General features: G+C 34.0%; 1 protein-coding gene across 1 annotated transcript in view; it reads left to right on the forward strand.

The window, feature by feature from the left end:
• Positions 1-16,677, forward strand: part of EYS (eyes shut homolog) — a 1,591,614-nt gene that overhangs the window by 977,784 nt on the left and 597,153 nt on the right. Inside the window, exons 25-26 of the mRNA XM_053222617.1 lie at positions 2,190-2,389; positions 6,615-6,706. Coding sequence (XP_053078592.1) covers positions 2,190-2,389; positions 6,615-6,706 — 292 coding nt within the window. The remainder of the gene's footprint in view (positions 1-2,189; positions 2,390-6,614; positions 6,707-16,677) is intronic.

The following is a 16,677-nucleotide window of genomic DNA, read 5'->3' on the forward strand; positions in this document are numbered from 1 at the left end:
TGTATGTATACGTACATATATGTATATACGTATATGTATATATACATATGTATACGTACATATATGTATATACATATGTATGTACTCTCCCCTCAGAGAGTTCCTCCTTAAAATTTCTTGCAGGGCTGGTTTAGTGGTCATAAACTCTTTTAATTTTTGTTTGTCTGGGAAACTTTTTATCTCTCCTTCTGTTTTGAATGACAGCCTTGCTGGATAAAGAATTCTGGGCTGCATATTTTTCTGATTCAGTACACTGAATATATCCCGCCACTCCTTCCTGCCCTGCCAAGCGTTTGTGGTAGGTCTGCTGCGAACCTGATCTGTCTTCCCTTGTAGGTTAAGGATTTTTTTCCCTTGCTGCTTTCATGATTCTCTCCTTGCCTGAGTATTTTGTGAATTTGACTATGATATGCCTTGTTGATGGTCAGTTTTTGATGAACCTAATGGGGGTCCTCTGTGCTTCCTGGATTTTGATGTCTGTGTCTTTCTCCAGGTTAGGAAAGTTTTCTGCTATGATTTGCTCACATAACCCTTTTACCCCTATTTCTCTCTCTTCCTCCTCTGGGACCCCTGTGATTCTGATGTTGTTCCTTTTAATGAGTCACTGATTTCTCTAATTCTTAAATTGTGCTCTTTTGCCTTAATCTCTCTTTTTTCTTCTTCGTTATTCTCTATAAGTTTGTCCTCTATATCGCTGATTCTCTGTTCTGCTTTGTCCATCCTTGCCGCCGCTGCATCCATCCATGATTGCAGCTCAGTTACAGCATTTTTAATTTCATTCTGGGTGTTTTTTTACATCTTTAATCTTTGCAGAAAGGGAGTCTAGTCTATATTTGACTCCAGCTAGTTTTCATATTATCATGATTGTAAATTCTGGTTCAGATATCTTGCTTGTATCTGTGTTGGTTAAATCCCTGGGTGTCGTTTCTTTGTGCTCTTTCTTTTGGGGTGAATTCATTTTGCGGCTTCTCGCTTCCCAAGTTCAGCTCTTCGTGTCGCGTACCTGCTGAATTCTGTGGTTCAGGTTGTGCAGATTGTTGTGTTAATCTTCCAATCAGTTTTCTAGGTGTGTAGGGTGGTTTAATGTTGGTCTGGCTCTATTTCATGGTTGTGAGACACACATAAAACTTCCATGCTATTCTGCCATCTTGGCTCTTTCTCCCCAATTTAGAAGTTTCAAAGGGAGTTTGTATGTGTGTGTATCACAGAAGGAGGAGCAGAAGGAAAGAAGTGAAAGCAGATAACTCATATCCATTATTACAAAAATATCATCAATCAGTCAAGTTTTTATCAAACAAAAGTAACTTTTAATAATATAAAGTATCTTATCCAGAGAAAAAAGCTGTTTCATTAATCATATATTTATAAATTTAAGAAATGCAAATTGTCAAAGTATTTTGCTCAAAATGTCTATGTTTCATTTAAAAGATTGAGGCTAATTGGGGCGCCTGGGTGCCTCAGTTGGTTAAGTGTCCAACTTCAACTCAGGTCATGATCTTGCAGTTTGTGAGTTCGAGCCTTGTGTCAGGCTCTGTGCTGGCAACTCAGAGCCTGGAGCCTGCTTCGTATTCTGTGTCTCCTCTCTCTGCCCCTCCCATGTTCATGCTCTGTCTCTTTCTCTGTCTCTCAATAATAAATAAACGTTAATAAACATTTTTTAATAAAAAATAAAAAGATTGAGGCTAATTAAAATATTCAGAAGATGAGAAAAAGAAAGATAACACGCAAGTGATGATTTTTAAAGAAGTTCGGGTAAAAGTGTTGCTACAGAAGGATGACAGTTCCTTTATTCTAAATAGTCAGTTGGCCCTCAAAAGCCACACAATCAAATTAACAGTAATGACTGACATAAATCAAAATTTGATACCGTCATGTATATACAATGAATAAGGACATCAATAAGGACATCATTAGAAAATGTTCCTATTTCTGTTGACCTGTAACGTAAAATGGAAGTGAATGCCCTGTTGAAGATTAATCACCTAGACATCCAGTGAGATTTGATCGTAAAGCCCCCAACTCATAGAAATTATGACAAACCACTGTGACTATGGCAAAGGAAACAGGTACCCGGGCTTGTAACAGGCAGAAAATAGTCATGTATGAGCCACTTTAGAAGATATGCTATTGTTAATATGAAACCCAACTATTGAACATTCAATTCCAATCTAAATTGTATTTTCTTTCAGACTCCACAGATTTCAGATGTATTTGTTATTATGGAGATTCCTATCTAGAATTTCGGAATGTGTTGTTAAGTCCACAAAGTAACGTATCACTAGAATTTCATACCTTCAACTCCTATGGACTCCTGCTGTATATCAAGCAAGACTCAAATTCAGTTGATGAGTTTTTTATTCAATTATTTATTGAAAATGGTACTTTAAAGGTAAGTCATTATATTTATTTCATTTAAAGGAATTTTAGAAAGTCTGATTCTTTTAGTGGTTATTGTCAAAATAAAATTTTATCTAAAATATGTCTTTTATAATCACCACTAGGCTGTGTGTTCTGTTTTTGTAATTTTTTCATATTCAGTATTTATATTTCAAAATAGTATATACTTTGAATAGCTATCATTCTCTTCTTTTCTCTTTATTTTTAACCTTTTTCTGTTATTATGTTTCCCAATATCCCAGTGATAGTAACTGCTACCATTTTTTGTAGCTTTAGTGGAATATGTGATCTGGGGAGCCCAAAGATTTTTTCAGAGGATCCTTAAGGAAAAGGTATCTTAATGATACTGTTATTTGCCTTTTTTTACTGTCATTCTCATAAATATACAGTGGAGTTTTCCAGAGGCTGCATGGCATGTGATGATGTCATCTTTCTGATCACTAATGCAATGTGTACTTCTACATTTTTGTATTTTAAAAATGTTTGTTTTAATTTTAATATTATAAATATTGATAAATATAACCCAGTAAACAAAAACTCTTTGAGGTCCTCAATAATTTTTAAGAGCACAAAGAGATGTTGAGATCAAAAAGTTTGAGATCATGGATTTAACACTTGGTAGTCTTTATAACAACTTCTTTTAAAAGTCCAAGATCAGGGGCACATGGGTGGCTCAGTCAGTTAAGCATCTGACTTCAGCTCTGATCTCACTATTCCCAAGTTCAAGTCCAGCATTGGGCTCTTTGCTGACAGCTTGGAGCCTGGAGCTTGTTTTAAATTCTGTGTCTCCTTCTCTCTCTCTCTGCCCCTTCCCTGCTTGCATCTCTCTCTCTCAAATGTAAACATTAAAAAAAAATTAAAATTCCAAGATCACACAGCTAATAAACACTAAATTATAAGGCTGACTTTGAGTTGAAAGTGTATGCTCTTTTCTCAGTACTGTTCTATCATAACCCATGAACTCCTATTCCTGTGGTAAATACCCAGATTAAGGAAACCATCCAAATCATCACTGCAATAAAGTAATTAACTCAACATAGCCTAAAATATTCAATATAACACTGTATTTTTATCTATCATTTCTTTTATGATGTGATTAAATATGTGAATTTCCATGAAATAGTTATAATTTAAATAAGTCACGTTATACCAGTTTGACTTTCTTTAAATGTTCATCTTTCTTTAGTAATACAACACATAATACGTAATTTACTACAAAGTCTGATATTAATAAATATCAGCCAGATGTAGGCATTGGTAGTGGTAATATTTTTACTCATTCATGTATTTGTTCACTCATTTGTTAAACATTTATCTATCATCAATCACTTTGTCATTGGTTCTGAGGATTCAGTGGTAAACAAAACACACTTTATTTTCCTCATATTGCTTCCAATTGATTACAGATAATGATAGGAACAGGTGAAACAGGCGTAAGAAAATAGAATTCTGTAACAAATAGAACACAGTAATGAATCATCAGACATCAGTCTTATCTTCAAGTTTGCTGATCCCTGCTCTACAGCATTTTCCTCAACTAAGACCAACGTTTTCCATTATTCTTATAATAAGCATAAAAATATGGAGACCAAATATAAAAAATAATAAAACACACATAATATTGATCATTGGTCATGTTCAAAATGTTTCCCCTCAGCACAATTTTCTGCTGCAAACTCCCATCAACTGAGTGTCTATCTCAGCTAGTTCGTTCCTCTCACCACTGTGGACATGTCCATAGACATTATGAGGAACTACCAGAGACTTGCAGGATTGTGGGTGAAATATTTTATGAAATGATGAATGATGGAGACTCCTTTCACTTTCAGATGGATAAAAATAAATTCACAATAGGTTGAATCAAGACATTGAGAAATTATAAAATCATAATGAGAGAAAAGACTTGTAGAATTTCTTTACTTCAGGTTTTATGACAAAGGATATATACTCATGTCTGTAATAATAATTACTATCATTTACTGAATTGAAATTATGTATAAGGCTCCATCTTAAGAAATGTATTAAGATTGTCATCTCTGGAGTCAGAGTTTGGAGCCCAGCTCTGCTACTTAGGAGCTTTGAGAACTTGCAAGTCACTTAAGCACTTTGTGCTTAAATTTACTCACTTGTAAAATGAAGGTAATAAAGATTGTTGTGAAGCTCAAGTTAATAAATGAATAAATGTTGGGGAGTAAATGTAATACAATGAGTAAATAAGTAAATGCATATAAACATGTAGAAGGATGTCTGGGACATGAATCAAATGTGAAGGTTAGATATTTTCTCTCTGCATTTTGAAAAAATCATGCAGACAAGCGAGGCTTCTCACAGAGTTCAGTATTACACATGCTCTTAGGATTCCTTTAAGAATGGTAGATAAGGAATTTTTACTTTGTTGTGTAAATCCAAAATTCATGTTCGTTCTGCTCACATCACTGCTTCCTTGCAGTGATTTAAAGGAAATTTCAGTGTTACTCTGTCTTCATGATTTTAAGATTTTCCTTGTTCCACTATGATTTGTGAGACTATGCTCCAATTTCTTCATCTATTTTAAAAGTATAATCATATGGGGAATGCATTTACATTACAATTTTTACAAAAAGACATATTTATGGTTGAACTTTTGCAGTGATCATAATTTAAGACCTATTCTAGAAATGCAGAATTGTTAGTCCATCTTTTTAGGAAATCACAAGTTTTAGGAAAGTTTAATAATATGAAACTTAATTTTTATTTTTATTTTTTGAAATAGCTTTTAAAAACACTTTACTGGCTCTTTCTAATAACAAGGAAGTTAAGTACATACATGATATCCATTGTTGGGACTCAAATACCTGACACCAGACTTACTGTCTGTGTTGCAAATCACTGTGCCTCCCTGGCTAGCAGCAAATCACTTCACTTTAGTTTACATCTCTGAATAATGGAGCTAATAAAAGAATAGTTCCTACTTCATAGAGTTTTGTTTTTTATTTTGTATTGTAAGGAAGGAATCAGTTGATACTTATAAAATGTTTTAAAACTCTGTGACACCCAAGTAATCACTCAATAAATAGTAGCTTTTATATATATAATATAATATATAATATATTATATATGTCTATACATGTCATATAGATATATGTGTCTATATATGTCACATATATATGACATATATGTGATGTATATATCTGTATATGTCATAAAGGAGCTATTTATAATAAAAAGATTCAAGTAAAAATAATAGAATGATCCATTAAATATTTTATATTCGTTTGACAGCTTTGGAGATAAAAGGGAATTGTTAACATTTTATCATTTTATCATTAACATTTAAATATACTATTTAACATATTTCTTAAAGCCAACTTGTAGTAGATAATTTTTTAAGGAATCTTTTGCAATCTTTTGTAATCTATCATAAAATTAAAATATATAGCATAATATTTATCTTTGGACCCAACGTGGGTTTTAGGTATATCAACTTAAATATAGCTAGATGCACAGGAATTATGCAAGACCATGCAGCTGTGTTTCTTTAACGTATATGTGGGTTTTTCATTTCTTGCTGATATGATAAGCCCCTTTCTGGGAAAGTATAGCTGTACTATAACTAATATACATGCAGACATATGCTGTGAAGAGGATGAATAGGTCACTGAATCCTACCTGTGGAATTCTCAGGGAGTCCTGATCAAATGTACCTGTTAGAGACATGATCTGCCCCCTTTTAAAATATAACTTGGCTCAATTAGTAGTAACCCTACAAAGACCCCCCCTCTAGCCTCAGGAAGCTTAGAATAAATGGTTAACCTCCATAATCTTCAATGTTTCCTTCCTTGGACTTTAACATCACCCTCTACATTGTATTCACTAATCTTCACGTTGCTCAATTGGTAGTATGTAAGGAAGCTTGCTAATAATACTCACTTTCTGCTAGCAGAAAAAGCTGCCTTTCTCAACCATGTTCCCCAGAATATTGGAACAGAAACTAGAAGTGTCTGTGTGTATGTGTGCATGTACACATAGATGATGCATGTATATGTATATAATACTTATACATTTATTTATTTTAATTCTACACTTTATTAGTTGTATACCTTGAACTGTCACTTCTCTTAATTTTCAGACACTTTGTCTCCAAAGCAATATAAAAACTATTGGTAAATTCTAAGTCTAATGCAAATATGTGTCAATTTTGTTGTGAGAAACTGAAGGAAACTTTTTTTTTCTTACAGTACCACTTTTTCTGTGCTGGTGAAGCAAAATTGAAAAGCATTAATACTACCATTAAAGTGGATGATGGACAAAAGTATACACTGTTTATCAGGTAATATACATCTATTTTCTTGTAGACTTACCATTATTATAAGTAACAGAGACTGTTCCTCTGGATGTTGTTTTTGCCCTTTAAAGTCGAGGTTATCTGAGTATCCTGATAGCTGAGATATTCACATGCACTTGAATGTGAATTAATGTTTATCAAGCCATTTTGCCTTTTCTCTATGTCCTTAAAATAGTGCTGAGGAAAGAATGTTAAAGGGGTTATATTATCTATGAAATTATATAAGCAGCTTTACAAAGAAGTCATTAAACCTTCATATTTTTTTCAAATTAGAGAAATCATAAAAAGCAAATAAAGTGGTATTTCTTTTGATAAGCAAAGTTAAACATATTCACTGTGGAAAATTTGGAACATCCAGAAAAACATAAAGAAGAAATTTAAAATGATTCATTATACCATAGTCAAGATAGAATAACGAAAATGTATTGCTCTATTCCCAAAAGCTGTGTTTGAAGGTGACTCTATCCCAAAACTCTCACCAACATCAGGTATAATTTTGCCTATCTGGATAAGTGAAAATGATGTTTTCCCTTAATTATCCTTCCTTGACTTACGGCAAAACTTATTTTTTAATATAGAATTAATACCTTTGTGTTATGTGTTTTGCCTCCCTCTACTATTGTTTTTTACTTAAATGGTACTTTAAAACACATACCACAGGCCTAATTCAGTATGGAGACTAAAATACGTTATTTGGTTACAACAATAGCTGATTATTTAGTAATAATAATTATCTATTTAAATCCAATAAAAAGGAAAGCAAAAAGGCTAAAACAGGGATGAGGCAAGAAGTTATTTGGAAAGTTTTAAGGGTGTTGAACCCTCTTTCAGCCAGAACTTTCCAAATTCTGTCCTCCAAGAATTTCATATCTTTTAGAAAACTGACCAAAAAACAATCTATTGTCAACTAAATTGAGGAAAGGCTACATGACATATACCACCTTTGACTGCTCAAAATACACAGGAGCTTTTTAAGACCTCAAAGATACATTTAGTAAGGTCTTACTTTCTTTGCTTAACTCAAAATATAAGCACAGAATCCTTTAATATATTTTTTTAGCATTTTAACCTCTTGAATAGTTAACACTGGGGGCAATGCACTTTGGTAAATTCCATCTTAGCCGAGATAACAATTTTCCTGGGCAGGGAGAGACTACCATCATCTGGAAGGAAAGCAGGTATATGAGCATTAGGGCAGCAGTAAAAATAAGTTGTAAAAGACATATTTTAGCCCCTGGACGAAACAAAGACAGATAAGAAGTGATGTGAGAACCATTTCTGGCCTGGAGTATGTTGCAAAAGAGTTAAAAAAATCATTGAGGATACAGTAATCATACTTAAAGTTTATTAGGCACCAATAATGTGTCAATGTGGTAAATTTGTAACATATATGAATTTATTTATTGTTAAGAACAATTCTAATTATTATGTACATTTTCCGGATGTAAAATGGAGAGATAGATTAAATACAGGAAAAGACATAGTTTTGAAAAAATGGCACAATTCCAAGGCTGCTCTTATTCCAAACCTATGAATAAATTTTAAGGTATAGACCCTATGATCCATGCTGTAGAAACATAAATAATTTGTTCTCTTAACCCTAAAAGAACTGCTGTATATTCAAGATAAGATGAAGATAAGAATTTTAAATAACCTGCCCAATGAAGGATTAATGTAAGAACAAAATTCACACACATTAAACAGCATATAACTGTACGTAATCATAGTGAGATTGATAAATCCCATTATATTGGTTTGGTCAGGCTGCCATAACAAGTACCACAGATTGGCTGCTTAAGCAACAGAAATTGATTTTCTCACAATTTTGGAGGCTGGAAGGCTGAGATCAAGGTGTCAGCAGGTTTGGTTCTTTGGAGGGCTCTCTCCTTGTCTTGTAGATGGCTGTCTTCTCTCTGTGTCTTCACATCATTTTCCTTGGTGTATATCTGTATCCTAAATTCCTCTTCGTATAAAGACATCAATCATCTCATTTTAATTTCCTACCTCTTTAAAAACCCCATCTTCAAATATAGTCACATTCTGAAGCACTGGGGGTTAGGACTTCAACATATGAATTTTGCAGGGGACATAATTCAGTCCATAACACTCATTTTGCATATTTGAAAACTGACGCTCAGAGAAGGTAGACATCTTCCTCTAGATCACATTGTTAGACAGTAGGAAGTGTTAAAAAAAATATTCAGCTGAGTAAATTTGAAGATCTGTTTGGCCTTATTAAATGATTCTTGAGTTGAGCAGCATCCCCTCTATCAAGTAGAGAGGATTTCTGCTGAGGTAAACAAAATAATTATTTTTTCTTTTAGAGAGATCAAGTGCACCTGTGAGCTGGTGAGAGCGATAGAGAGGGGGAGAGAGAGAATCTTAAGCAGGCTTCACACTCAGCACAGAGCCTGACATGGGTCCCAATCCCATGATCCTGGGATCATGACCCGTGCTGAAATCAAGAGTCGAATACTCAACCTGCTAGTCACTCAGGAGCCCCAAACAAAAGAAAGATTTTTAAAGGCAGAGAGAGGGCATTAAAAAGAGGAATTTATTAACAAGGAATACATTGTTTAGGCAAGGTTACCCTCCAAAGAGGAATAGAAAGGGTCTATCAGTAAATTTCCTAGTATTGATCAAGAATTACATGTTGACTGGTTAAAGGTTATATTCCAGGGGGTTAAAACTGCAGTTAGTTTAGGTAGTAACTCTTTGCTGACTTGGCCTAAGTAACACCATTTTTAGCCTGTGGTTTTCTTTTTAACGGAGGGCAAGATTAGAACCATGACCCTCTGCCTTCTAACCTGATCATTATTTTCTACTATAATATGTCCAGTCAGTGTTTTAAAAGTGACAACATACTATTTAAAATCTTCTTTAAAAGAAGCATTAAGGGGCACCTGGGTGACTCAGTAGGCTAAGCGTCTGACTTCAGCTCAGGTCGTGATTTCACAGTTCATGAATTCAAGCCCCGCTTGGGCTCTGTGCTGACAGCTCAGAGCCTGGAGCCTGCTTTGGGTTCTGTGTCTCCCTCGCTTTCTGTGCCTGACTCACTCACTCTCTCTCTCTCTCAAAAATAAAAAAAAAATATTTAAAAAAATTTTAAATGAAAGAAACATTAAATGTAAAACATTTAAAAATCCCAAGAACACATACTTTTCACTCTCCTCGTCACAAGTAACTTTTAAAGGTATTTAACAACTAAAAAATCACTTTCTATGACTTTTTTGCAACTTACCTACAATTTGTTGCTTTTAATTTTTATCAAGAAGTAGTTGATAATCTGTCTGTATCTGGTCTAAGTTCTCTAAATTCAGAAATATCTCTTCACAAGTTTTTGATTTATTTGAAGTAATGGGAAATTTATACAAATATGCTTTTGTCTGCAATTATCATCTATAAAGAACAAGAGTGGTGTTCCATTAATTTTATTTTCCTATACCTTTAAAATATACTTCTAGAGGTAAAAGGGGAAAATCTATCTTTAAGTTTAACTCAGTTCAAGAATGCTGTCGCCAATAATTTTTTTTAACCATTAATATACTCTTTAAAGTAAAGATAAATGGTAGTTGCACATTTCACTCCCAGCTCTACACTCTTTTATGTTGTTTCTCTTGAATGACATTACCCTTGAATATGAATATAGGAGAAGCATCTTTCCTCAAATGCTCTTATGGAAATATAAGAAAAAGAATAGCAAGGTTTCACTCAGACCATGATGAAGTACTCTTACAAAGAGTGAAACAAATATCCTCCAAGAAAAAGTAACTGAGCTCATTATTTTTTAGAACAAGGAAAGACAAGATGTTCTGCAGAGCAGCATGGCCCTTTTAAAAAAAGAAGCGTGGATTGCTTAACTTAACAAAAGCAGGAAGGAAAATACGGAATTTTTAAATCAGGTGAAATATACACTGGCATAATAAAGATACTAAGGAGCACATATACTAAAAACTATTTTAGTTTTTAGTAGGAAATTAGCTATAGCTGTTGCTCATCTTTTAATGAAAGAAGGGAAAGTGAAAATGGGACCATGCAGTGATATTAGGCTAGTGAACAACAGCATATAGTATATCAAGAAGAAAAAGAAATACAAATAGGTGTACATTTGTTACTCCACTCCTGAATATTGTAGATGTATTGAAACATAAGGAGCTGAGATAATCTAAGATAGTGGTGCATATATTTTCAGGCAAACCCAAATCTGAGAGTGTGATGTAGCACTTTATCCATGTCTATTCGTATATTTACCATAATTATATATGTTTTATATTGTATACCTCACATTACTTGTGTTACAAACATCATTGCATATATCACATGATTGCATCTATTATTATATATCATGATATAATTGTATATTAATACATTATAGTATTATAGGATTTGTATTTAATATATATATGTATATATGTATATATTTTATGGGACTTTTCCTTTAAAGCCCTACTTAATATTTACCTTCGTTCTTGGAGAGAGATAGGATTTGGAATTCAAAGATAGAAATAAATTAGCCTCTTCTGACCTCCTCAGTTATGGGCCTTAAAAGTTTTTTTTTTTTTTTAAGTTTATTTATTATTCTTGAGAGATAGAGACAGAGCATGAGCAGGGGAGGGGCAGAGAGAAAGGAGGAGACACAGAATCTGAAGCAGGCTCCAGGCTCTGAGCCATCAGCACAGAGCCAGACGCGGGGCTTGAACTCACGGACTGCGAGATCACAACCTGAGCTGAAGCCGGACGCTTAACCGACTGAGCCACCCAGGCGCCCCAAAAGTTTTTTTTTTTTACATGCCTATCAATTAAAAATACATCCCTGCCTTTAAAAAAATCATTCATTTCCTGTCTCAGTCTTACACTCTTAGTCTACATCCTGATTTGTAACTGAATTGTACAAACTCTACCAGTTGTGCTGGAGCTACCTCATGGAGAATTTGTTGGTTTGGAACTTTGATTTGCCGTAAGCACCTCCTACACCGAGAGCTGTACAGATCAAATAAAACAGCAAATGAGAACATCTTCAGTTACACTTAAGAGAATCATTTACCAGTTACTGTTAGTGGTTAGTCATGTGGATATACAATAAATTATAGTGAGTTTTGAGAAAGACCATAGTGGATATAAGAATAGTAAATGGGACTTAAGAAGATGGACACATGCCAATGAAACTCACACATTAACAAGTATTTTTTCAAATGATGTAACAAATATGTTTTTCAACTGGATACAAAGCCTGCGCCATACTGACATTGTTTCTATTAGATGATGATAGGAGGATGCTCCTTAGGGAATAGTATCAAAAGAGAAAAGGAATAATGTGTAGTTGAGACCAATTAGGTGGGAAAGAGTGAGGATAAGGTCTGCAGATGCAATGGTAGTCAGATCGTGTAGGTCATCAAATGCTGCAGTAAGAACTGTGAACTACATCATATGCAATAGAGACTGACTGGAGAATTTTTAAGTAAGGGAACAGGTAATGTGATCAAAGAAGTATTCACTTTTCTTAATAGGCTATGCTAAGCTACAGTATACAATAGACTCTGAATTTCTACACCTCTCCAGATCTACTCTACAGTCTCTTCTCTGAAGGTCTTTCAAAATTGACCTGTGTAAATTACATTATGGGCTCTGTAACAAGTTGAATTGTGTTCCTATAGAATTTAGGTGTCCTAACTTCCAGTATCTCAGAATGTGGACCTATTTGGGGATAGAGTCTTTAAAGAGGTAATGAAGTTGAACTGAGGTCATTAGATTGAGCCCTGATCCAATATGACCAGTATCCTTATGAAAAAAGGAAATTAGGACACAGAGAGACACACACAGTTGGAAGACAATGTAAAGTCACAAGGAGAAGATTGCTATCTACAAGTGAGGGAGAGAGAGCTGCAACAGAATGTTCTCTCACAGCCCTCAGAAGGAACCAACCCTGCTGGCACCTTGATCTTGGACTTCAGGACCGCAAATTTGTGAAACAGTACATTCCATTTATTTAAGCCACCTGGTTTGTGCATCTTTGTTGAGGCAGGTCTAGCAAACTAATACAAGTTCCCTTGTCCTCTGGCTTCCTATTAGATAGTCAATGGGGAACACTGACAGGAAATTCGAAAAGCAAGCAATTAATGTCAAGCTGTATGTTCCCTTGGCCTTGTGTGGTGTCCCAGGGACCGGCTCATTCTCTCTAGTGAAGGTCTCAGCTCCTGGCAGCTGTCCTTCTCCTCTAGGTTCTGCTCTTTTCTTCTTGGTACCCTTTAGATACAGAAGTGATATCAGACTAACTATGTTGTGGTCCTGGAAAACAAAACTATCCCATGTGACTTTCCTACATCCTGATCACATCTTTGTAGAGTTCATTTATCCAACTTTATTCAAGTTTTTTAGTTTCAATGTGGCATATGTTTTTGGCTGAAAACATGACTGTCCAGTTAACATGGCAGAAAATGGTTGGATGGTTTAATGGAGAAAGTCCTAGAAGTAGCATGTCTCACTTCTGTTGGCCTTCTGTTGGCTAGAACTTAGTCATGTGAACACACCTAATGGCAAAGGGAACTGCATAAGATTTTCTAGCTTTGCATCTGGGAAGAAATTAATTGAAACAATGTGGAATAGACAGGATGAGAACTATTTCTATAAGGGAAAGTAAGATAACTCTTTACCTTTTCAGATAAAGACAAAAGTAATCAGAAAACGTCTGTAATTTGAATCACAGTATTTATATTTCTTTTATCTTAGATCTGAGGGAGTTACTGGACTGCTTTTAAGAAGAAAATAGAAATTAATATATTTATACTGTTTATTCAGTAATTATAACTTGCTTGAAATATATACAATATCTTATTACAGACTATAATTATTTCATTCCATTGTGTTTTTATAACTGAACGTATCCCAACAGATAATGTCTTACCTAAAGTATGGGTACACAATGCCTATGAATGATAAATTATTTGGTCTTCACACTGTAAACCTTAGACTTGTTGTCTAACTGATAGAAAACATAAAAATGCAGCATATTGTGCATTTAAAACAGAAAGAAATAACATACGTGTGTGTGTGTATAAACAGAGACATCATTCATATATATATATATGAACCAGGACAATTGGAACATTGTTAACACAATAAGCATCAAAGTTTTGTACTTCTTTTTAAGACATTAATAATAACACCAAGGACTTGACATGTGTCATCCAGGGCAGGATTGCTTTGGCACAGAATGCTGGAAAATCAGTGAGGTGGAAAAGAAAAGAAAGAAACCATTTAACCACTTTTCAAAAGTAAACATTTTTTTCTCTAATGAAATGTGTACATTATTTCATTAATCTTTTCATTAACCACTGTCAGTAGTGTCAAGAAAAACATGCCAATGGAATAATGATTTTATTTAAAGTTGAACAAAATAAACAATGAACAATTGATTTTGATTCTAAAACTATATTTATACAATCAGCGAAATGTTCCTCTAACACAAACCTACTTTTCTTTTTCCCCGATGGCATATATTCGTTCAAAGCAAACTATAGAGAATAGGAGTGAAATTGGATCACTTTGGAAAAGAGAATTTTAAAGTGTAATCTACAAAGCCCAGTTAATCCAATTTGGAATTAAGCAGTTTTAAAGTTACAGGTTGTTAATTTCATTTATACAAATACTCCAATAAGTTCTGTCCCGACTACCTTTTAGAAATTATTTTAAAACACAAGTTAATAATACTCTTAAAAGTAGGGCATTTTCCATCATTTTGTTTGAACATCTAAAAATGCATTACCTATTACAAAATTACTGAAATTAATCTCAGAAAATATTACTGCTGTTATACATTCAGAGGAACACACAGCTGGTTCCAGTTGTACTTAATGTATATATTAAACACCAGAGTTTTTGCTTTTCCCTTAAATAAGGCATTAGTCATTACAGAAATCAAAGCTGAAATTAGGCCACTGACGTTCAGCCTGCGGTCACGTGAACATTCAGAGTTTGGGGGATATTTTAGGTAGGATCATCAGCAGAAGTTTGCAGAAAGTACCGTAAACAGCATTTAGCAGCTACGCGCATGTGCATTTATAGGAAAGTACTACATCTAGGTGTTTTACCACACATCCAGGGTATAAAAATTCTAAGTACACAAAAAACAGAAGCCTGAGCCATTCTCTTTTTAGATAAAAATATATATACTTTTTTAACCAAGAAAATATCATAGGCTAGAAATAAACGAGATCATAAAGTAGAGTTGGCTTCATTCTTCCAAACGCACGCTCTTAGGAAGTAAGAAGTAATGGCTGGAATCATGACCATTCAGTGGCAGCTTCTGAGCCATCCAAATGTATGTCCTACAGAGGTCCAACTACTTATGGAAATAAAGGCTAGCACAGCATAAATGAAGATTTTAATGGGTAGCTGTTGATTACCCATGTTCTTGAATTTGATCTGAAATCTGCCTTATTTTAGATGCTGATTTGTGCTTTCCCCTAATAAGAGAGAGACTCTGATATAAATGCCTTCGAGTTAAAAATTCCTTATATTTGAATCTTTCTGCTGCTTAATATATAGCTTGACTCACATCCTGTTTGGCTTCTTCATTTTCCTCTTTGCCAAAAGGTGAACTCTGTCTCTGATACTATTATAAACATACTGAAAACAAGTTGAAAGTGGATAATTCTTTTTTTTTTTTTTACATTTTTTAAAAATGTAAATCCGAGTTAGTTAACATATAGTGTGATAATGATATCAGGAGTAGAATTTAGTAATTCATCACTTATATATATATATATAACACGTAGTGCTCATCCCAACAAGTATCCTCCTTAATGCCCATCCCCCATTTAGCCCATCCCCCATCGCACCCCCCCCCATCAACCCTCAGTTTGTTCTCTGTATTTAAGAGTCTCTTATGGTTTGTCTCCCTCTCTGTTTTTATCTTATTTTTGCTTCCCTTCCCTATGTTCATCTGCTTTGTTTCTTAAATTTAAAATTTGAGTGAAATTATATGGTATTTGTCTTTCTCTGACAGACTTATTTTGCTTAGCATAATGTGCTCTAGTTACATCCACATTGTTGCAAATGGGAAGATTTCATTCTTTTTTGATCTCTGAGTAATATTATTATTTGTGTGTGTGTGTGTGTGTGTGTGTGTACATCTTTTTTATCCATCTTTTTTATCCATCATCTGTAGGTGGATATTTGGGCTCTTTCCATAATTTGGCTATTGTTGATAGTGCTGCTGTAAACATTAGAGTGCAGGTGCCCCTTCAAATCATCATTTTTATATCCTTTGGATAAATACCTAGTAGTGCAAATGCTGGGTCATAGGGTAATTCTATTTTTTAATTTTTTGAGGAACCTCCATACTGTGTCTGGAGTGGCTACACCAGTTTGCATTCCCACCAACAGTGCAAAAGGATTTCTCTGAAAGTGGATAATTCTTAATTTTAGTATTACATATAAGAAAGCAGAGACTAAAGAAAAGTCTTGGTAAAATAGATAAAACAAGATTATACCAGTCACTGCAAGAGACTTGCAATATTAAACAGTGTTTGAATGGTAAATTTTAATACTCATGAACTTGAAGGAGTATGATTCATTTTGGTGTATTTTGGAATGCTAAATATATGGTACTCTAAGTTTAAATCTTTATAACATTTTTCCTTCCTTCCTTCCTTCCTTCCTTCCTTCCTTCCTTCCTCTTTCTTTCTTTCTTTCTTTCTTTCTTTCTTTCTTTCTTTCTTTCTTTCTTTCTTTCTTTCTTTCTTTCTTTCTTTCTTTCTTTCTTTCGAAGTAGACCACTACAACAGTGTAATTAACTTATCAAATAAAAATGTCAGGAAAGTCACATGTTAGGAATCAGTTGTATGATGGGTTGTAAGAAATATTTAAAATATCATTATTTTCTTTCTGAAAATTAACACTAAATTCAACTCTCACAAATGTTTTTGGATTCCTTTCATAAGTTGAAAATGATTTAT

This window comes from Acinonyx jubatus, chromosome B2, assembly GCF_027475565.1.
Source record: "Acinonyx jubatus isolate Ajub_Pintada_27869175 chromosome B2, VMU_Ajub_asm_v1.0, whole genome shotgun sequence".
In the NCBI taxonomy this organism is placed as follows: domain Eukaryota; kingdom Metazoa; phylum Chordata; class Mammalia; order Carnivora; family Felidae; genus Acinonyx; species Acinonyx jubatus.